This window comes from Taudactylus pleione, unplaced genomic scaffold, assembly GCF_031769625.1.
Source record: "Taudactylus pleione unplaced genomic scaffold, aTauple2 ptg000396l, whole genome shotgun sequence".
In the NCBI taxonomy this organism is placed as follows: domain Eukaryota; kingdom Metazoa; phylum Chordata; class Amphibia; order Anura; family Myobatrachidae; genus Taudactylus; species Taudactylus pleione.
The window spans coordinates 3,051,300-3,074,715 of NW_028284797.1; the positions used below are offsets into that span (position 1 = coordinate 3,051,300).

At 41.6% G+C, this 23,416-nt stretch overlaps 1 protein-coding gene across 5 annotated transcripts in view; it reads left to right on the plus strand.

Moving 5' to 3' along the window:
* The window catches only part of LOC148506778 (bile acid receptor-like), a 180,919-nt gene extending 157,735 nt beyond the window's left edge, over positions 1-23,184 (plus strand). For 4 of the 5 annotated variants that reach the window (XM_088446291.1, XM_088446294.1, XM_088446292.1 and 1 more), the window contains exons 7-11: positions 6,572-6,671; positions 11,122-11,250; positions 17,291-17,407; positions 22,599-22,712; positions 22,862-23,184. In XM_088446291.1, the coding sequence (XP_088302417.1) occupies positions 6,572-6,671; positions 11,122-11,250; positions 17,291-17,407; positions 22,599-22,712; positions 22,862-23,100 (699 nt within the window). In that variant the 3' untranslated portion in view covers positions 23,101-23,184. The remainder of the gene's footprint in view (positions 1-6,571; positions 6,672-11,121; positions 11,251-17,290; positions 17,408-22,598; positions 22,713-22,861) is intronic. The other variant, XM_088446295.1, reaches the window with a different exon arrangement.
* The last annotated feature ends 232 nt before the right edge of the window (positions 23,185-23,416 follow it).

Genomic DNA, 23,416 nt, shown 5'->3' on the forward strand with positions numbered 1-23,416 from the left:
GGGTTTAAAGCCTCTTACCCAGAGAGAGGGTTCCTAGTGTCTTTCCCCTAGAGGGGACTTCAAGTGTCTCACCCCAGGATGGGGTTCCCAGTGTAATACCCCAGGAGGGGATTTTCAGTGTTACGTTTCAAGAGAAAGTTCTTGTTTCAAGTTCTTCACCCCAGGACAAGGGTCCAAGTATCCTACCCCAGGATGGGGTTTCCAGTGTTATACCCCAGGAGGGGATTTCAAGTGATACGTTTCAAGAGAAAGTCCTTATTTCAAGTTCTTCACCCCAGGAGGGGGTTTCAAGCCTCGCACCCCCAAGAGGGGGTTTCAGTTTCCTCACCCCAGGAGGGGATTTCAAGTGTCTCACCCCAGGATGGGGTTCCCAGTGTTGTGCCCCAAGGGGGAATTTCAAGTGTTATTCTCCAAGATGGGACCTCAAGTGTCTCACCCCAGGATGGGGTTCCAAGTGTTATACCTCAAGATGGTATTCCCAGTGTTATACCCCAGGAGGGGATTTCAAGTGCCTCATCCCAAGATGGGATTCCCAGTGTTAAACCCCAGGAGGGGATTTCAAGTGCCTCATCCCAAGATGGGGTTCCCAGTGTTATACCCCAGGAGGGGAATTCAAGTGCCTCATCCCAAGATGGGGTTCCCAGTGTTATACCCCAGGAGGGGAATTCAAGTGTCTTACCCCAGGATGGGGTTCCCAGTGTGATGCCCCAAGATGGGGTTCGTGGTGCTATTCCCCTGGAGGGGACTTCAAGTGTCTCACCCCAGGATGGGATTCCTAGTGCCATCCCCCAGGGGGGGATTTCGAGTATTACATTTCTGAAGAAGCGTTCAAGTGTCTTACCCCAGGAGGGGGTCTCAAGTCTTGTACCCCAAGAACAAGGGTTTCCAAGTGTTACTCCCCAAGATGGGGGGTTAAGCATCATACCTCCAGAGGAGGTTTCTAGTTATGTACCCTGGCAGGGGGTATCAAGTCTCATAGTCCAGGGGAAAGTCTCAAGTTTTACATCTCAAAAAGGGATTTCAAAATCTGTATCCCAAGGAAAGATCTCCGGTTCTTTACTCAAGGAAGAATCTTGTAGTGTTGTGTCAAAGTCAAATGTTTTAGTGCCCCATCAGTTAAGAGGTTCACAAAATGATGCTACCACTATATCTATGGGTATCCCTCAGGATCCATCTGATGTTTCTATGCCCATTCTTTTTGATGGAGATATAACGCAGTATTATGCCTTGGTGGATCATTTCATCGCTATTATGAAATCCTCGCCATGGTCTGAAATCAAGCCTACTAATGTAGTAAAATTTATAATTTCATCTTTCCGAGGTAAAGCTTGGGACTGGGTTGAGCCTATTTATGATTCAAAGGATCCGATGCTGTCAGATTTAGTAGCCTTTACTGCGGCAGTCATTAAAGAATTTGGTCCAATTTATCCTTACAGTTCTCTCGAGGATACTCATCTCAACAAAGTCTCCAGTTCTGGGGTACCACCCTCTGCTATTAAGCTCAGATGCATTTCTTTGAGTCCTTCTCAAAAAGATCCAGTACAAAAACAACCTGTCCAGAAGGATAAGACTCAAGGAGGCATAAGGATGATGAATTATAACACAGATTCTGACTATGATCCTGAGTACGATGAAAAAACAATTTCAGTAGTTCCCATGAAAGACACTTTGCAACTTAAGTCTTCTTCTTCTTCAAGTGGTTCGAAAAAGTCTCGGAAAAAGAAGAAGAATCGATGACTTCCTGGTGACCAACCTTTCTTGGACCAAGTTGACTATTTCGTCCAATTATTAGTCTCAGAATCCATCTGGTATTGGGAACCTTGTTCTTCTAAATTTCCAGTTCTTATTGTATCTTCAATCAAGATTTTCAAGTTTCCTGTGTTTTTCAAATATATTTTTTGTGTCTTTCCGAGGAGTTCCAGTTGAGCCTTTATGGGTGTTCGGTGCCCACCCTAAAAGGAGGGGGTACTGTCTGGGTTCAGCCTAGGATTGGCCTCTCTCACCTCCTTGCCGGCTTCCCCTGACTTCCTTGCGGTCAGACATCTGGTGCAGTGATGGATGTGGGCTGAGTATTCTGCCTTAGGTGCTTTTTGCGAGCTTCCATGGTCGGCTGTGTGTGCTCGGGATCGGAGTTCCCATCATGGGCGCCGCCATGACAGTTCCTCTCATGTGACAGTACCCCTAACCTATGGTAGCATGATTTCAGTCAGCTGATGCTGTGCTCCAGTAATCTGCTACCCCTGGGTAAAAATCCGCCTCCAGAACTCCAGGAAGACGCTGTTCAACTTCGTTATTCCAAGTGCCTGTGTTACTCCCACTGTTGCTTCAGCCTGCTCACAGTTTCCCAGTTTCCTGTATTAGCTTCCATGCTAAACCTTACTCTGAGACTTTAGCTTTCTCACTAGTACTTCAGTGTTTCATGTCCCTTCCCTGTGTGTCTTTGTATATGTGCTGCTAATTCTATTGCAGCTTTCCTGTGGCTATTACCCTGTATCACTGAAGTGTCAGATTACCTGCTAGTATTAACCTGCATATATAATTATTCCCAGTATTTTGCCCAGTACCAGCATTTCTAGCTCTCCCAGTTTTTGGCCTTTGTCCAGTAACACATTTCTAGCATTCCCAATATATTCCTTGAGTCCACTCTACTCTTGTATGTACAATCCCCAGTATATGTTTGTGCTTTCATGCATATTTAGCAAACTCCAGTACCTGCCTGTGTCCACATCTCCCTGAGCTGCTAAGCTAGTCAGCTCCTGAATTTCTTAGTGATTCTCAGTACTTTCTCAGTAACCTCATGCAAGCCGGTGATCAGGATTTCTAATTGTGTTCCAGTGTATCTCCAGTGTTCTAGCAATAACTTAATATAGTTTCCAGTCTTCTGCCATTCCCAGGTACCTGTCCAGAGGGCCGCGACCTGCTCACTTGGTGCAGCGGAAAACCAAATCCCAATTGGAGGGGTCACTGGAGAAAACCACCAAGTGAGTTAGACTCCGCGCCTCTGGGCAGGTCTAGCCAAACCTGGGTTCGGCCGCAAATAGGAGACCTAGCCTCAGTCACTCCGATAGTCACCTGAACCCCCCGGCTCACCGTCCTCCACAGAGGATCACTTTCACCGGATTGTGACACAGCACAACTGCAGTGGCACATCGGGTAATGAGAGGAGACTCCTGCAGCCCAATGTCCCACTTTGCTGCTATACTAGTCAGCGGCAGGGGGCAGTGCAGAGGGGGCTGGGTAAGTAGTACTCTTACCCCCCCTCTCTGCGCCCCTGGTCATGGCCACCAAACCAGGTGACACATTCACTGCAAACCACTACTATAGCAGTCGATCAACTTTACTTCTTTTCTACTGTCATGCATAGAGGCAGGGCCAGCTCCAGGGGTAGCCACGCCCTGTGCCGGTTGTGAATAAGGTGCCCTCTAGTCGTGTGACCAAAAATGGGGATGTGGCCTAATTACCATAGACCACGCCCCTAAGTGACGTTATTTGGGGGTGTGCAAGCATGGCACGCCTCCCATGTAATGTCAGGCTAGGGATGAGCCCTCCATCACTAGCTGGGCTTTCCCCAGCCCTCTCCAGTACTGAATGGATGCCACGCACATGCGCGCAGCATCCATTCAGCTACTCCGGGGTCCGGCACCGCCGCACAGCTAAGGTGGTGGGGGTGCCCAAAATCAGGATTTGACCCCCGCGGGACACTGCAGCCCACGGGTGGAACAGCGGGACAGTGCTGTCCCACTGAAATCGGGATGTTGGGAGGGGTGGCGCCCCTGTTCGACCACACTGGTCGAACACCCCAAGTGCCGGCCCTGCATAAAGGTCGACTCTGTTTTGCTAGTGTCACGGCTACAGATGAGGATAAATGGATTTAAAGAATCATTGCACTGAAATATATATATTTTTAAACAATATTTTATATGAACTCCAGTTGAGTCATATATAAGTAAATCTAAGCAAAAATAATATTTCTGCTCAATAAATACTAATACTTTTAAAAAATGCTATTCTATTTCAATGTCATTTTTATTTAAATTAAACAACGGGTGAGGTCAAATAGTGCATTTTTTATTTTGAAGCAAATGCTGTGAGGTACAGTTTACATTACAAAGACCGTTGAGCAGCTTGTTATAAGTCTTTTTGGATATATTTTAGACACATTTGGATGGCTGAAGATATCATTAATCTATTTAATTGCACTTCTCTACAGTTTCACCCAATTACTGTAAAGTATATGGTCACTGACCTCCATAGTGGCTTCTAATATACAGTATGTGGTTGGTACAGAGTTGAATGTATGCCTGTTACTTAGCATATGGATTTTGGTTGCATCTACACTTACGGCTGGAAAAGCTGAATGCGGGTGTGAAGGAGCATAAGTTAGATTCAGTAAGGATGTGTTCTGAATATATACTTTGTACAGGTGGGTACAAGTACACGTTACTGGTGATGACTTGTAGCAAACTAGATGCATATGGTACCCACCCAGGTGTAGACGTTTCATAAAATGCATAAAGCTCTGCTTACTTTATGTGCAAAAATGCACAATTTCCCATGTTCATTTGCTGTTAGTAAAACACACCTATTTTGCTTACAACTCTGTATCAGACCCATAGGGGGAAATTTATTAACATACGTGTTTTTCGAATTGGCCAATTGCGTGATAAAACTATGAATTTGCAAATCGTGAATTTACTAATGGTCAAATCACATGGATATTGCATGTGAAACACGACTTTGTAAACCAAATAGCGTCACATCACCATCGTACCAAACTGTCAAAATAACCATGGTACCAATGCAAATGATGAATTTACTAAGAATCGTGTTTACCAAATCGACGAGATATGCAGCCAAATCACATCTTAATGCACAAAATCAATGCACTTGTTGTAAAAATTGTGTTGACATGTGTAAACCATTTTAATTAGCCCCAACTCAATCAGGATGCTTATAAAAGCCAACAAAGTCAGCTGCAGCACTCTCTTTTTGCTGACAAGCATGGCTGTGGCAGGATACTCAATTCTGTGTGTAACACTCCAAGAAACCAAACGCCACAGTCCTTGTAGGCGCATCATGCCGTGGCATGACTCGGTAGCACAGAGCGTCTTTTCGTGCAACTTTTTACCTTCAAATGCATCTTATTTGCAAAGCAGCTTCTGCTGATTAAAATAATATGCGGCATGCCTATATTCTGTGTACAACTGCAGGTGTATCTCCATGCCGTGTTACAGTGTCACGGCCGCTGACACTGTAACGTACTGTACGCATGCATATACATGGGTTGCATACTGTACTATTTTGCATACAGATACATGGGCTGTTTAACGCGCAAGGAAGTAAGATGTACAATATGTTGACTTCTGTATGTTTGCAAATTTCACAGATTTGCTCTGATTTCACATCGAAATGTCGATGACAAGTTCCGTCCCAGATTTACGACTTCAGTTGCGAAAAACACACGATTTGACTGATCTCGCACACACTATTCCATGACTAGTAATACCACCGAATGAGAAATCGCAAGCAAACACGAATCTTTGTATTTGTATGTTTTGTGGCACAAAACGTTCCAGCAATAAGGTGTGATAATGGATCACATCCCTAAAAGATTATTTATTAAATGTGCATTAATAATAAACATGTCCGGAGTACAGATATTTTCGATAAACAACACAGATGCATGTACTATATAAATAAAAATGTATGTTAATGGGCAGGGATAACTAGTACCATACGATACGGTTGTTTCACACTAGCCACCAAATCATGTGACACATTCACTGCAAAATCCTAGTATAGAGATTGATTATCTTTATATCATTATCGCAAAATAACCAAATATCTTGGGTAAAATAACATCTTGCCTATACATTTTCTATACAACAGTCCAACAGTGCCCTCAGTGATCAGAGGGCCTGATTCAGAGCTGAATGCTCTGACCAGAGCGCTCGCTCTGAATCAGGGCCCTCCTACCTTTTTTTGGAGCGTCCTCATGGACGCTCGCATAGCTGTGGGTTACCACCCACAGCTATAGCGAGCATCCATGATGATGGTCGCAATGCTCTTGACCATCGCGACCATCGGGCTTGCGATGGAGACCCTGCGGTAGGGTCTTGCTGCCGCAAGCCCTGGAGTTATTTTGGCTCTATCAGAGCCAAAATCACTCCCACTGACATCACTAGTGATGTCAGTGGGGCCGGCTTGAGACGGTAGGCGTTCCCATGGGAACGCCTCCGTCTGGCAGGCACGCCCACCAAATGGGGCGTGCTGTCAATCAACATCGACAGCACGCCCTCTTTGGTGCGAGACCCGGAGCAATGGAGAGCCCGTCGCTCGCCGGGTCTCGCGCATGCGCACGACGGAGCTCCCTCCGTCGTGCACATGCGCAGTGGGAGAACATCGACCCGCTTGCGAGCGTACTGCCGCTCACGAGCGAGTCTGAATGACCCTCAGATTACCTAGAAAATTATGAGTTATACTGTTACAGAATGATGCTTGTTTTACTAAATGTAACAAAATCATTTTTTTCAGTAATGAATGTAAACTATGTTTTTCCATTTTTGCTTAGCTAGAAGAATCAGCAAATCCAGAAGAGATATTCTACCATATCTCTGAAGCAGCTGTCATGCATGTGCAAACGCTGGTGGAATTTACCAAGAGACTCCCAGGTACTAGATTACTGTGTACCCGTGTGACGTGATTGTTCAGCCTGCATCGTGAATATCCTCTTGCGCCTGTTTATATTTTTTCTATTTGTAAGATGCAGTTGTGCTCATTTTTTATATCATGTCACTATACTGCCTACTATTACCACCAGGATCTTTTAACGGTCTTTGTACTTGAAAATTAAAATAAGGTTGTCTTTCCACCTTAAGCAATTGGCTATTTTTTTTTTCATTTCCTTATTGAGTTTTTTGTTATTTGTGACAGTTTCAATAAATGCCCCTCAGAGATTTACCATTCGTTTACTATGACAAAATCATGTACACAAATGTTTTGCATAAATTACTGAAATAATATGTGTTAAAACTAGAGATGTGCGCTGGCTCACGCATTTTGGTTTCCCTACAACCATCATCAATTTTTGGGGTTTTGGATATGGACTTTCTTTAAGAAAATGTATAAAAACAGCTAAAATCATGTAATTTGGGGCCATTTTGTTCCTATGGTTTTATTATTACCCTCAATATCATTCATTTCCAGTAAATTTTTGACCACATCACAGCTTACAAAATTATATCATTCATATTGGCCAAAGGTTGCAGCGAGCTGACTGGCTAAACTAAGTGACACAGCAGTGGCATAAAAACATGTCAGTTTAAAAAAGAATATAGCACATCTAGGAAACATAGTGGCACTGCAGTAGCAGACAGGATAACAGTTTAATATAAACTATATACGATGCTATAGAATGTTTTCAATAATCAAGAACTAGATCAGTGGCCCGAGGTCAGCACAGGTAAATAAAGAAGTATTTAGTGGAAACCAGGTAAAGCATTGATGAATGATTACAGTGTTATTATTATAACTATAAAACAAAACAAATCAGAGAAATGGATAACACTATTAAAAAACAAAAGGATCCAAAATGGATGCCATTGCAAGAAACAAAACTGTAAGGTACAATAATACAATCTATATTTCAAACACACACAATCTTGGCAAAGCCCATCATGAAAAGTGGTGCACAATGGAATTTTCCTTGGAATTATGTTGTATATTAAAAAAGACATGCACAGTTTAACAAACCAAGCATGTCAGCGACAGGGACTGCCACTTTTGTGGCTGAAGGGCTTGGTTTGTTTGGGCCTCCACAAAACAACCTACCAATGGGCTTACGATGGCTAGCAGCATTGTTAATCATCTCTACACTGGGAAAATTTAATTATCGTCCTCATCCTCCTCACCCTCATTAGTGTTAACATCATCATCATCACACAATATTAGCTCATGCCCACTGGAATACACCGTTACAGCCGTTACATGCAACTTAGTTGCATTTGGTGGCAAAGGTCTTCCTCATAGAATTTGTAGTTTATTTTTATGAACATGATTTTCCCCACATTTTGAGGAAGTAGCTTCCTACACCAATCGCTCACAAGGTCCATGGCTGTGCTAAACACTCTTTCTGAGTACACACTGGAGGGTGGGCAGCTTAAGTACACCATAGCTAGTTTGTACAAGGGGCTCCAAATTGCCTTTTTTCCACCCAATAATCAAAGGACTGTGTGACATGCTAATTTTACATTGTCATTAAAATAATCCTCCAGTATTCTATTGATGCTTAGTGTATCGTAAGAAGTGGATAGTAGGTACAATGGCATTTTCTAAGCCGAGAACTGTTTTGTTTTTTTAACGTCCTGGTATAGGCACGGAGTTGCTCTTCTGGTAAAATAGAATCGAGATGGAATTTGGCAGCGGGGACACAGGACCTCATTTAACTGTCTAAAACTATGTGCATTGATGCTAATATTGGACGCAATTCTAATGCTAGCATAGCCGTCATGGCCTCAGTGATCCACTGTGCAACTGGATGGCACCTTTCTTACTTGCTTCCTCTTTCAGGGGATTTTAATGCACAAAGGAGAAGAAAGGAGCTATCATATATGGTGCACATCGTAATCTAAAACATAACTTTTAATGTACCTTTATTAATATAAGAAACATGTTAAAACCAGCTAAATAAAATTTAGACATAGATTATGTGAAAAAAAGAATGAATGTGATTTAAAATTTGTCGTGCATGCGCTATTGGCTATTGTACTATTCTATTCTCTGTGTGTTTATTTATAAAGATACCATTACAAAGAATGGTTTACAAAAATATTATTTTGAGGAATTACAAAAGTGTCCATTTCAGTACAGGAACCTCCTCCTTTTTCTCAGATGGGCATAAGTATCATTATTTAATTTAATATATGGGTTTATCAAATGTTTTACCCGCTTGTAGCTTGGTTTGTGAGTAAAACACATACACGTATATGAAGAATATGTCATGTGCTGCAGATATTTATGTATGCACAAAGGGAGTCCAGTAGTGCCCCACTCGGGAAATATATGGGTGGACTAATTTGAACCAATTGTATTTCCTAATAATAGTGAGTATTAACTCTTACTGTCATGTTCAGCCCCACAGATCTGGGTTTATTAAGTATCTGTACGAATTGGTAGAAGTTATTGTTGCAATACAATAATTAGCCACTAGATGTCTCACCTAGAGAAAAAGTCCCATATTATTCCACTTAGAAAGTATATGGGTGGACTTATTAAAACAATTATATATCTTGATAAAATAGAGTATTATTTCCTGTTAACTTGCTTATCCTCACACGTTTAAGCTCACTAAATAACAGTGCTTATTATTAATAAATGTGTGGCATTAGTAAAAATAGCCACTAGGTGTTTACCTGTTTTATACAGAAGTTCCACAGTGTTTAAATCAGAAATGGTACGTTGGACAATTATGGTTCAAATAAGTCCACCCATATATTTCCCAAGTGGCGCATTACGGGACTTTCTCTCTAAATGATATATACAGTATATATATATTAACCATGGTGTGTTGATATCTAACTAACCAATTTTTGTGGGGATAATTAGGAGAACAAGAGTCAATGGGGTCTATTTACTAAGCTGAGTTAGGAGAAAGAGTGAAAAGTGATAAGAAAGTGATAAGGTGCCAGCCAATCAGCTCTCAACTGTCATCTCACAGGCTGTGTTTGAAAAAATGACAGTTGGGAGCTGATTGGCTGGCACCTTATCACTTTCTTATCACTTTTCACTCTGTCTCCTAACACTGCTTAGTAAATAGACCCCAATACCTTTTAAGATTGAGATACAACAATTTAGCCAAATTAGTACACCCATAATTGTTCAAGTGGGGTACTACTGGACTCTTTCCCTTTGTGCATACATAAAATATCTGCAGCACATGACATATTCATATATGTGTATCTGTGTCACTTAATACAGTGCCCCTTTAACACAGTACTCCTAATCTTTTTTTTTTTTTTAAACATAGTGCTCCAGTCCACTCCACCTAATGGCGTTTTTTAGGTCCTCATAGTGCTGCTGCCCATTCCCACACCCTCTCCCTCTGGTCTCCTGTGTGAAATGGCACATGATCACGTGAGAGGAACTTTAATATGCAACCAAAAACATATGAGTTGTGAAGTTTTGGGATCCGAGCTTGGCAACACGACCCGAGCCATGGCTCGGTTCAACTTGGAACTCTTAAGTTCGGGCGTGTTCATTTTCCATATAAACCGAACCAGACATCTCTGGTTAAAAACAGCACTTTGTAATAAGTGTATGATCACAGTCAAATAAAGATTTCAGAAGCTCAAGTCTTAAGCTGGCCACACACTAGACCAACTTTCATCCAACCATCCAACTAGTTGATTGGTTGGATTGAAAATCTGGTAATGTATGGGAGTAAATGATGATCAACAAATTTGCTCCTAAATGCCAGAAAACAGATGAAAATGGTCGTTCAGACAAGTTTGTTAAATGTTTGATCTAAACAATTTTTTAAAACAACAGTTTTTGTCTATTTTCCGGCTTTTGGGAGCAAATTGCTGATTGTCATTTACTTTCATACCTTACCAGGTTTTCATTCCAACCAATCAACTAGTTGGCTGGTTGGACAGATAATCTTTAGATGTGTGGCCAGCTTTACTTTGGAGTTTTCCAGACTTTTTGATAGGGTGATACATTTGCTCTGTGAACCAGTCATTAATGCATTTAAACTGAATGCAAAGCTGTTTATTTTAGGGGCAACATCTGAGTGCACATTTTAAGTGTGTAATAAATGTATATCAGAGATTACAAAGAATGACATACTAATATACAATAAGCATACTAGAAGTCATTAAGTAGTCATGTGATCATATAAAGATACAATGTTGTTGACTGATTGCTTTTATACTATTTGCAAACAATGGAATTATCAGGAAAAAAACATTTATATTTGTGAAAAAAAACAAAACAAATGAAAAACAATTATACACTGTAATACTCATATTTCATTTCAGATTGACTAGTTATTGAACACTAGAAGCCAGAATTCATTTTTTTTTTTCGATCTTGTCTGATATTATTGTAAATACTCTCTTTCAGGATTTGAAATGCTGGATCATGATGACCAGATTGCTCTTCTAAAGGGTTCCACAGTTGAAGCTATGTTCTTACGTTCAGCACAAATATACAATCAACAAGCAACAGGATGTTCACACCCGGATAATGATGGTAAGTACATATGTAGGAAACATATTTAGGGTATACACAGGGATTCTAGACAGATCGTCAGAAGTTTCATAACCTTTCTGATTAGTCCTATAACACCTCTTCACCTCAATGGAATAAAAAAATACGTGGCTGGTACCTATGAATAAAGTTGGAAAATTAATTAATTTCCCCAATTCCCCTACCGTGGCATCAGCAGAATGTGGAATAGGGGCAATCCATCGCAGATGCATGGGCCCCATTAGTCTCCTCCAAGCTGAATAGCAGCATTGTGATTTGTGTCATTTATATTTCAAGAAAAACTTTGCAAATGTCTTCATATGCAAAAACAAAATTTTAATCCATAAAGCAATATTTTTTGGAGCGTGGGAGGAAAACAGAGCACCTGGAGGAAACCCACGGCTGCATGGGGAGAATATACAAACTCCACACAGACAGTACCTTGATGAAGAATTGAACTCAATGACCTTGATGAAGAGTTAAACTCAATGACCTGAGGGCTATGAAACAGTAATTTTAACTACCACACCAACTGCCTGATAAACTTAAAATCAAATAAAAATGTAAAGGCTCTCAGTATCAATTATCAATGTAATAATGTTTCTATGGAGTGCCATTATAATGCCAGTATTTTGTGTCTGGCCCCTCATACTGGCAAGAAGAGTGAAGGGTCCTTATTATCTGTAAATCCAGCTGGCATGTGCTATTTTTCATGGTGACAAAACTGTGGTGTGCTGCAAGGAAGGGGGTTGGGCAAATGTAGTACAGGTTGAGTCTCCAATATCCAAAATGCTTGGGACCAGGGGTATTTTGGATAAAGAAATATTCCGTATTTTGGAATATTTGCATACCATAATGAGATATCTTGGGAATAGGACCCAAATATACACACATAATGCATTTATGTGTAACATACACCTTATACACACAGCCTGCAGATCATTTTATACAATATATTCAATATTTTTTTGGCTCAAACAATGTTTGTGTACAGAGATTAAATTAATTTATGTTTCATATACACCTTATACACACAGCCTGAAGGTAATTTTATACAATATTTGTAATAATTTGTGCCTTAGACAAGGTTTGCTTACATTGAACCATCAAAAATCAAAGGTTTCACTATTTCAGTCATGCCAAAAATGCCGTATTTCGGAATATTCCATATTTCGGAATATTTGGATATGGGAGACTCAACCTGTATATATAGTCCAAAGAAAACACAGGGAGTGATTTAGGTACAAATAAAGAATCAAGCAAAAATGGAGAAATAAGTTACTGGATCAAACTATTTTGTTTACAAAAGGGTGAAAATGCATTTATTTATTTTTTTTGTATGGAGGGAAAATTCTGGCTACTTTTGCATGTAACATACAAATTCTAGACAGCTTTGTTTTTGCACTGAAATTAGAATTAAGCTAGGACATGCCCCTTTCCAACTCTAAGGGGTATATTTACTAAAGTGTGGTTTTTAGAAATGGAGTATCATTTATCTAACACCTTCTAGAACAGAATAGCAAGATTGGTTGGTTGCTATGGGCAATAACTCCACTTCTAAAAACCCGCTCTTTATTAAATATACCCCTAAATCTCTCCCATTTTAAATATGCCCCTTTTAGTGCAACATGGTTTTGCCAAGGTGCAAATTGCTCATTTTTGTGATCTGCTCCTAATTCTGCATAAGCCCCAAGGCCTTTCCAGTTGTCAATATGAATAAAAATGTATACAACTGCAACTTCAGGGAACAAATCAGGGGAGGGAATACTATCTTCTGATATGTTTAAGCTAGAGTGGTAGATGTACTAAGCTTTGGAGAGAGATAAAGTACCAACCAATCAGCTAATAACTGCCATTTTTCATACACAGGGCATGATTCAGAGACAGGTAGTCAGCATTTGGGGAAGGTAACGGGGGTTGGTTAGGCAAATGCAGGCGTGTCTGACCACTTAAATGTTCTTCCATGGGCGTGCATAAATTAGCCATTGCGATCTTCTTCTCCGTATTAGAGCTCTCTGCGTGTCAGGAGAGACACTGTGTTTGAGACAGGTCAGGCTTGCCACATATGCTTAGTGCCCTGTGCCAAGGTTCAGCCTCTGACATCTCTCGCTACTTTGAAAAACAAAACACGTCGGTGGCTGAACTTTGGCACAGAGCACCTTTTTTGTGAAAAGCTTCTCTATGCAAATGATGACATTATCCATAACTGGGATTACTAGCACATCACTCTTAGGACTGTGGTTAAGGATTCCGTTCCTCTGCATTGGACTCCTCTGCAACTTAGGACCATCGCTAATTAGAATCCCATTCAACAAACACCACAGGGCCGGTAAAGGACTTTATTAGCTGGACTGATATTTCCCACAGAGCAGAAATGGAGAAAAGGAATTGTCTTTTTGGGGGGACACACTCGTTAGTTATTAAATTAAAACTTCACTTTTAAAAATAAATGTAAAATATCCAAGCCATTACAAAACTAAAAGAGAACAAAAGAGCTCAATATAAGCTGAATGAGAAGCAGCGAAAATATTATTTAGCAGTATCATTCAATTCAAAAGTGCAAATAATGTCGCAGCAAACACAGTCAAAAATAAAGATTTAAATGTAAATATTTTTTTATCTGTAATCACGATAAATATGCAGTTCAGGAAATCCTGTACAACGAGTGCAGTGGTGTAACTAGGGTATTTGGAGCCCAGGGCATATTTGAAAAGGGAGCTCCCCCCCTTTGCCTCCGATGTGTGCGCGCCGAAAGCGCGTGCTGCAAAAAAATGGGCGTGGTCACTTAAAAATAGGGCGTGTCAACATGACACACCCCTTTATTTTCAAACCGAACATTCCTATCCATATGCACCTTAACCCCAGTAGTACCCCTTATACAGTACCCCCAGTATGCAGTTGTGGTCCCTCTCATGCAGGCCCATAGTAGTGCCCCTTATACAGTATCCCATGTAGTGGTCCCTCTTATACAGCCCCCAATTAGTTCCCCTTACTCAGTACCCCCAGTAGTGCCCCCCCAAATGCAGTGCCCCATGTAGTTCTCCCCCTTATGCAGTGCCCCCAGTAGCAGTCCCCACAATGCAGTGTGCCCAGTAGCGGTATCCCCTTATGCAGTGCCCTTTATATGGTGCCCCCAGTAGTAGTCCCCCCCTATGCAGTGCCCTTTTATATAGTGCCCCCAGCAGTAGTCCCCCCCATGCAGTTTTCCCAGTAGTGGTCCCCTTATGCAGGCACCCTGTAGTGATCCCCCCTATCTAGTGCCCCCTGTAGTGGTCCCCACAGTGCCCCTAGCAGTAAGCCCCTTATATTGTGCCCCCAGCAGTAGTGTCCCCCCCCTCCCATGCAGTGCCCCCAGTAGTGGTCCCCCTGATGCAGGCTCCCAGTAGTGACCCCCCCCTATTCAGTGGTCCCTGTAGTGGCCCTTCCTATTATTGCCCCCAGTAGTGGTCCCCCGAGTGCAGTGCCTCTAGTAATAGGCCCCTTTTAGAATGCCCCCAGTGGTAGTCCCCCCCCAAGTAGTAGTCCCCAGTAGAGTAACCCCCCCCCCAGTAGAGGTCCTCCCAATGGCACCCCCAGTAGTAGCCACACCTCCCACAGTAGAGGTCCCCCCAGTAGCAGCCAACCCCTGCCCCGTTGTGCAGATATGATAAAAAATAAATAAATATATATAAAAAATACTTACCTGATTCCACGCTGCTCCTGCTCCTGTCCACGATGCCGCTCCCGTCCGCCAGTCCGCCCGGGCTGGCGCGCTCAGCATTATGGGACAGACGTCATGACGTCAGTCCCATTACCCACTGCAGGAGCCGGACGGAAGTCCGGCTCTTGCAGTGGGTGCTGCAGCAGTCAGTGAGAGTCTATCTGACTCTCATTGGCTGCTGTTTAACACACGCATCGCCGCCAGCATTAGTACAAGGAGTGAGCGTACCCCATAGTCTGCTCCGGGACGTGAATAAGTGTAAGGGTATCTGCTTATGGACTCACCATTAGGTGTACCTTGTTCATACAGTGCAAGGACCTCCAATGCAAGTGGTACAATGAGAGTACCCTGAATATTAGAAAGAATATAAAGGTAAATAATGGAGAGTAAAGTGTAAAGGTCAAGAATAAAATTTGTCCACCTGACCACAGCAATATAAGCTGCTGCTCCCCATATGCTAATTAGCCTCAGTGGGGAGTGAGCAGTATAATGCTGGTGGTGACATTTGAATATAGTTCAGTATCGTGGAGTGTGTTAATCCTAAGGTGGTGGGAGGACTCTGATATCAACAGACATTGCGGGGTCCGCACCCTCCTCAACTATCGAGGAAACACGCAGTCCACTGAAAAAAAAAAAGTATACCTGCTACTATATTGCAGTTTGCCCGCAAGTGCCTGGATGTAGCTCCGGTTTCTATGTACCGCTCGGTGGTACTGTGCCGTGTTGCCGCTCTCCCATGGTAACCTGCTCGTGCACAGCGGGTACCTGCTGCACGCAGTCGTTTCGCTAAACGCTTCCTCAGTGTGCTGCCCACAGGACATTTATTTCTTGCGCATGAACTGCCCATTGAACAGTGCCTAGGTTCCATTTAATTAATATATCTGAGTTTTTTCTATTAACTATGTATTTTTTTTTCTATTAAATTGTATACATTTTATATTACTACAATCACTGATTTTTAGCACTGTTTTTACTATTTGTATTAAGGTGACTGACTATCTCCTCCATAACTGCGGCTTTGGATAAACAACGCACAGCAGCGCCCGAATCTTATTATAACTATTATAATAAACACTCCCTCTTGCCGCATATGCTACATGGCTGCCCGATCTGCGTCGGTTACTGGTGTTTACGCTGGGGCTTGACATCAGACGGATATGACAAGGCAGCAGTGTGATTGCCTTAGCGTCCATCTTTGAATCAGGCCCACAGCCTGTAACATGACAGGAACTGACTGGTTCTCTCCACTTTATCTCTCTCCAAGGCTTATTGCATCTCCCCCAGAATGTATAAAGAGTTTTGTTACATTCTCATTCACACACAAACTCACACTAGAGTTAATTTTTTCACTAGCCAATTTACCTACCAGAATGCCTTTTATAAGGTGAGAAGAGGCTGGGGCATCCTAAGGAAAGCCACATAAACATGGGAAGAACATATAAACTACACACTGAAGGACCCATGGCCATAATGCTGTGCCACAGCGCTTTGTATATAAATCTAATTTGCTTATAGTTTAATAATATTTACCTACTCTCGGGAGGCTCCCACATTTGTGAGAGTACCCAGGGTTCCTGGAAGAGTGGGTGGTTGTCTAGTATCCTGGCTCCTGTAATTCCAAGTGAAGTGGGCAGGATGGGAAAATAATACTGTAAATTGCGGGTCGGTGGGGAGGGGATGCGGGTTCTATGATAATTTTGGCCTCACACCCTCTTCATAGGGCTAGGTTTTGTGGCATTATGTCATGAGGGGGCAGGGGCTAATTACATGAAAATACAGCCATCTCCATCTGCTAATTCAGGTCAGACTGCTTTGTAGTATGGTGCCGTCTTTTACTACAGGAAAAATGTATGGCTACTGGATCAAGGCATGCTCAGTGCCAATACATATTTGTATCTTGCTTTTCATCAGTACAATGGAGTGATGACAAAGATGAACATATACACTCTTTAAAAGTAGCATTTATTTTGTTTATGTGGATAGAAAAACATATCTAGGGGCTAATTACCCATTCATGGGCATATCTGAAGGGCCCGGCGGGGGCCTGGGCCAGTTGTGGAAAAGAATTGCCCCCCTCCTCGACGCATACAGTAGTATTTTTCACTTACTTTTTTCAGAGCAGGTATGGCCATGCCTTCTGGATTTTGCCACAGACCCCTTTATCACATGAGCCTGCCATATGTCTCAGCAGCATTGGCGAGGGATAGATGTTCCCCAACAATACTATTGCACTAATTTATGTTATGTCACAGGAGTTGAAATGTTAGTTTTGATTTGTCATAAATGACCTATTTACAAAATTCAAGAAACATGTACACATAACAATGTCATGGTATTTTCTAGGACTTGCAAGATACCAAAGTCATGCAACCGAATATTACCACATTCAGGATTTTGACAGATGCCCACTCTATTCTCTAGAAACTACTCCTCGACAATCTATTCAAGCATTTAATACAGGTTTGGTGTTTTTTCTTCTATGTTTTAAAAAAGTTTATATAGTATACAGTACGTATACTTACATACAGGGTATGGTCACACTATATATCAGTAAATTATGCATTTTTGGAATACCAAGCACAATAACGCAGTGGCAAACGCAGGATTTTGAAAGGAGGGATTCAAATAAAAAATTCTAACCACAATAAATATTCCCTATATACTGTATGTATTTAATGGACAGTTCGGCATTACACAAACAATGACACAGACATGCACGCACATGCTGACAAAACTACACACACAGACACACACATTGACAGAGACCACTTTCACTTAAAAATATGAGTGCAGGTAAATAAGTACACCATAATTTATTAGAGATCCTTCACCCCTTCACCAGCCGGCACCCCCAACATGTGATACACACACATGCGGCTACAGGAGAGCGCCGGCAATAAAATCAGTGAGTGGGCGTATGGAATATTGACTTGAATGGCCTGGAATCTGGGGAATACTAAAAGCTTTAGGGATTTTTATAATGCAAAATCAATTTTAGATACTTTTTAGCACTATATGGGATAAAAGAAACCATATTATATTATAGAAAGTTATCCTAACTGTGTTCATACCACCCACCTGTTCCCCATATCTGTTTTATTTCCTTTTTCTTCAATGTCTCACATGTTACCTCTGCTCCTCTTCCATCCCTGACTTATTTACTCAGGCAGCAGCAGCCATGTACACACATGGCCCCTGCATCTCACGCACCTTCCCTAGGATATTATAGGCGGCTGGGAGCGGCTCCCTACCTCCGCTGGAGTCCTGTGTAAGTGACCCTTGGGACTGGGGAGAACGGAGGAAGATTCCCCCCAGCACTGAGCACAGTCACTGACCTGGAGATGACTGCTCCCGTAAACACGTCCAGCAGTCACATGATCATCTAACAGCCGGGGCTCCGGGAGCGGGTTCCCGCACACAGCACCTGGCTGCCCCTACAGCAGTATTATGAAGGCACCTCCCACCTACGTCTTGCGGCTCCGGGACGCCACAGCGCTGGCCTTGCAGTTGACAGTGTGTGGCAGGCGCTTTCATCAGATCATGGTGCCCCGGCCTATGGGAACTGACTGGGAGGGGCTTGCACGCTGCAGCTCCCCCTACAGCCAGCCCAGGCAGTGTGTCTTTACCAAAGAAAACATATGTTGTTCAGCTGCTCGCCGGCGCCCGGCGGTGATGGAGCAACGGGCAGGGGGGGTTTCTAGGTACTCGGAAACCCCCCCTGCGTGCACGGGTGTAACGTATACAGTTTATTTATAGATATAAGAAATTCAGAAAAGCGGGACTTTCTAGAAAAGAGAATATATAATCTGACAAGTTTCTGGCCTAACAGTATGACCTGCTATTTTATATATTTTAGTCATATGTATGAGACATTGAGAATATTAGATAAAACTCTATTTCAATGTGGATGTAATTACATTGCAGATGGTGTATATGCCTGTAAAATGGTGCTCACAGAATTTGACTGGCTTAGGATAGTTCATGTTGTGTCTGGCCCACATACCATAATGATGGAGTACAAAACAATGTCTCAAATTTAATAGAACAACTATAGGAGTTTCTAGGATAATGTTCAAGGTGACAGTGTCAAATGGTACAAAACAAATACTGTAGTCTGAACTTGTATGCCTGGTCCATTGCAGGTATAACTACAAAGGTAATAATGGTATTGGGTACACTTTTGAACGTTGGTGATTGCACAAATATGTTGTAAGTAACACAGACTGCTAATTACCAGTGTCACAACTATATTGCTATACAGTATATATACTAGTCCAGCAGATCCATCATTCACTGGGTCGCTAGCTGTTGTGACCAGTGTTGTTTGGCTTTTTTGTTTCTCTCTCCAACCTTTGCCACTTGTCTGTCTGTCTGTCTCTCTCTCTCTGCCCCCCCCCCCCCCCCCCCAGTCTCTGTAGCTCTCTCTCTTTCTTTTTCTCTCTCTCTCTCTTTTTTGTCTTCTCTTTCTTTTTCTCTCTTCATTTCCTTTATCTCTATCTGTTTTCTCTCTTAGATATTCTTTATTACTTTCATACCCCTGTACAGCAGAGTGGGGCATATCCTTGTACACTGAAACCAGGTATATGGCCAGGTAAAGGGATCATGTAGAGAGAAACAGAAGAAGCACAGTTATACAGATGACCAAGGGGACATGTGCAAGAACTGCAACATTGTTTTTATAGGAAGCTGGAAGTGATTGCTGGCTGAGAGTAGGGATTAACATAGGCGTCGGTATTTCAGCGCCTATGCTAAATCCCCTGCCGGGATTGTAGTGTCGGGATTGAGGCCGGCGGCCGCATGGCTACATCCCCTGAGAGCATATGTGCTGTGTGATCTAGGAATTTCTTCAGCTACAATACTATATAAATAGATAAAAAGTGTTTATGGTGCACTTTCATTTGTTTGTCCATTCTGTGTTGGTAAAATAGAAATATATTCAGACTTAGATCATTTCAAAATGCTACCCCCCCGGTTACCCACATATGGAAGGCGTCCTCCAAGGTCGTTATCTGTCACTACAGAAATACTGATTATTGGTAAGGGGTTTACTCTGTTTACTACTTTATTTGCTTACTAATATGAGGCTCTGGGTAATACACTACAGGGGTGTGCAGCATGGTTCCTGCAAAAGTGGAAGTAGATCTGATTTACAGGTGTTGAAGGAAGACATGAAACTGTTTTCATGGGAAAAACTTGATATTCCCCCTAGTAATATTTATGGTTTAACCATAAGCAGAAAGAAACATTTGTAATAATAGAGGGAGACCTTTGGGCTAAGTATGGAATTGGGTATAGTATACTGATAAATTGGGGGTGCTCAATTTCATTCAGTAAAAGGAGAATTTTCGGTACCAAATATGTTAAGTTTTAAATACCTTTAAATAAAACATGCTGCGAGTTAGCAGTTTGGAGAAGGAGAACCAGTTTTTCAGATGTGAGGATGTCAAATCTCATTCACACCAGTCAGGAATTTAATTAGAAGTTTATATGAGGAGGATTGGGAGGAGGTAAGTCAACCTTTGCTCTCCGAGTTTATGCCTAGGGGAATCGTGGATGTTCTGATGGAAAACATAAAAATACTTTTTCAGGCTGTAGCTATTGTATATTATGCTCAGTAATTTTTAGCTTGTAGATGGAAGTTGTACAGTATATAAACCCAACACTGATGGAGTAAAAAAATGGTAGTTAACTTCCTCCTGCCTCTCTACAAATCAACACCCACAAATAGGTAGTGTCTGGCCAAATCTGATCAGATTTGTCCAACATGGTCAGATTCCTGCTGGCTGTGAGACAAGATAGTCCCTGAGTCTTATAGGATTTAGGTTGTCCCACTGCTACTGTAACAGGGTGGTGGCTGAGCAGCTGTGTGGAGGTGATTCAATAGGAATGGTGATGCATAACCCTATCTTCCTTTCCCCACACCCTCAAACTAAGTATCCCAGGGGGAGTGCCTAACCCTAACCCCCCTATTGGTGCCTAACCCTAACCTACCCTCCCAGCAGCCTAACCCTAACACTCCGGGGGGGAAAGAGGGTTCCTAACCCTAAGTCCCCCCCAGGGGTGCCTGAGCCTAACCCCACCCTGCGGCTAATACTTACATGCCTCAGGTGTCTTACGATTGGTATGCAAGCTGACATAATTTCGACGCTGGTATCCTGCTGCGTAAGGGGATACTGGCGTGCCCGGTGGCGGGATGCCGGCGTGAGTATATCGACTGATGGCATCTCGTCCTTTGGGATGTAAACTACATCCCGATTCAATATATGTTGCTACTTGTTCTATATTCCTGGGTGTTGAAATCTATCTGAAATCAATGAAAATTTACAAAATTATTATCTGCCAGGGTCAGTGATGCCATGGGGGCGAGAAAACTCTTAAAAAATTATATAAATATCCCCTTTATTGTTAACTCTTTGATAATTAGTACTCTAGATGCTAGCGACTTAAGTAGTTTTAGCATTTTTGCTGAATTCAGTCACAGTTTTTTGTGTTTGTCCTTTGCTAGAAAAATGCTTATTTTCAGTAGTTTAGAATAATTGTATCATGTTAGAAGTATGTATGTTTTCATCTTTTTGCATTAGTAACAAAATGTGTCATTAGTATCAAAATCGTACATTGTAATTTATTTAAAAAATAGGTATACATTTGTACATATTAGTTACACTTACTAATCTATGTTGTCTCAGACTCCTGTAAACTGTACTGCAGCCACAGCCTCTCTAACATTTTGTTGGAGCCACAATCAGTGATTTGTAAATTCTATACAGTGGCTACTGGCCATATTAATGTAACCCGAGCTGTACTCCAGTGGCAAATGCAGGATTTTTAGAGGATGGTTTCCAAATGCTTGATTTTATAGTGAGTGTGGACAGTCCATGAAGAGCACATGATTTAGCACTTATCCAACTTTAATAAGCGTCATACAAAGTGTATTGTGTGTCATAATTCCAGCATATACAGGACCAGTGATCACAATAAGCTATTAAATGCGGCAGTAGGGCTATCCTGCCTGAGCTAAATGTTTTTATTTCAGATGTTTGCTCCATTCCAGAGCATTGGAGCAAGTCCGGGAGTCTGGGGGAGCAGCAGAAGAACTTAGCCTGCCCTGGACATATATGTACAGATTGGTCTCCTTGTGAACTGGATAGTGTATTATTATACAGTATTAATAATTAACCATACTGATGGTCTATAGCAGCAACCCCTAACAGTGCATGTTTTCTAGATTTCCTAGTTGGTGCACAGGTGTATTTATTACTGGCTGACACATGTTAAAATATCCACAGATGGTGCTAATTATTTAATTTGTGATACTGAGAAGAACATGCAGCACTAGTAAAATTCTATTATATTACTATTTCTATTGAAGTCATGGTGTGGGCTGGGGTGGGGGGTTTCCAGGCAACCAGAAACCTCCCCTGCATTTGCCTGTGTACTCTATGTATGGGGCCATGTATGAGAGTGAGTGGATGCCTTATGCAGCTGTGATATATAAACTTACACCTGGCCACCTCTATGTGTTTCTCAAGTTTGTGATGACTTCCTAATTCTACACAAGTGCAGTTTTAACCTAGGAGGATTTTCTATGACTAATTAATATTTGTGATATAAATATATTCATATACACTACTTATTTGTGTTTTTGTTATAGATATTGCCGAAGACTTTATTATGCCACTGTTCAACTTCTACAGAAGCATGGGCTCCCTTAACGTGACTGAAACAGAATATGCTTTACTTTCTGCAACTATCGTGTTCTTTTCAGGTGCATAAATTAGCAATCATCAAAATAACTTAAAAAGAAGAAATCAGTATATATTTTTTAAAATAATTTGAAGACTGTTCCTAAGATGATTGTTTACTACTACTACTTTTGATTGTACCACGATAATAAAATATTTTCTGCAATTACAGATCGCCCATTCTTAAAGAACAAGAACTGTGTTGAAAAAATGCAGGAACCGCTTTTAGGAATTTTACACAAGTATTCAAAACTCTATCATCCAGAAGACCCACAACATTTTGCACGCCTGACTGGACGTCTGACGGAGCTAAGGACCCTGAATCACAACCACTCAGAAGTGCTAATATCATGGAAAACCAGAGACACCAAGCTTACCTCATTGCTTTATGGTGGCTGGGACTTCCACTGACTTCTAAACTGAGAAGATGGCATCTCCCTAAATACCTACTATTTCTAATTTATGTAAATGTCTCATTTAAGATGTTGGATATTGTTTTTCAAGCCAATAGATTTTTTTAAAACGTTATGTCAAAAATAAATCTAACTGATTACTGTAGTTGTCTTAAGCAGAAATCTTCAACACAATATTGAGCAAACTGTTGTTAATTAGGTCTCCAATTACCAATTGGTTTAATTTCACAAAATATAAAATCTAGTTTATCAAGGGAGATTATGAGCCACAGAGAAACCGCAAAATAATAGATTACTTTTTTAAACCTTTAAAT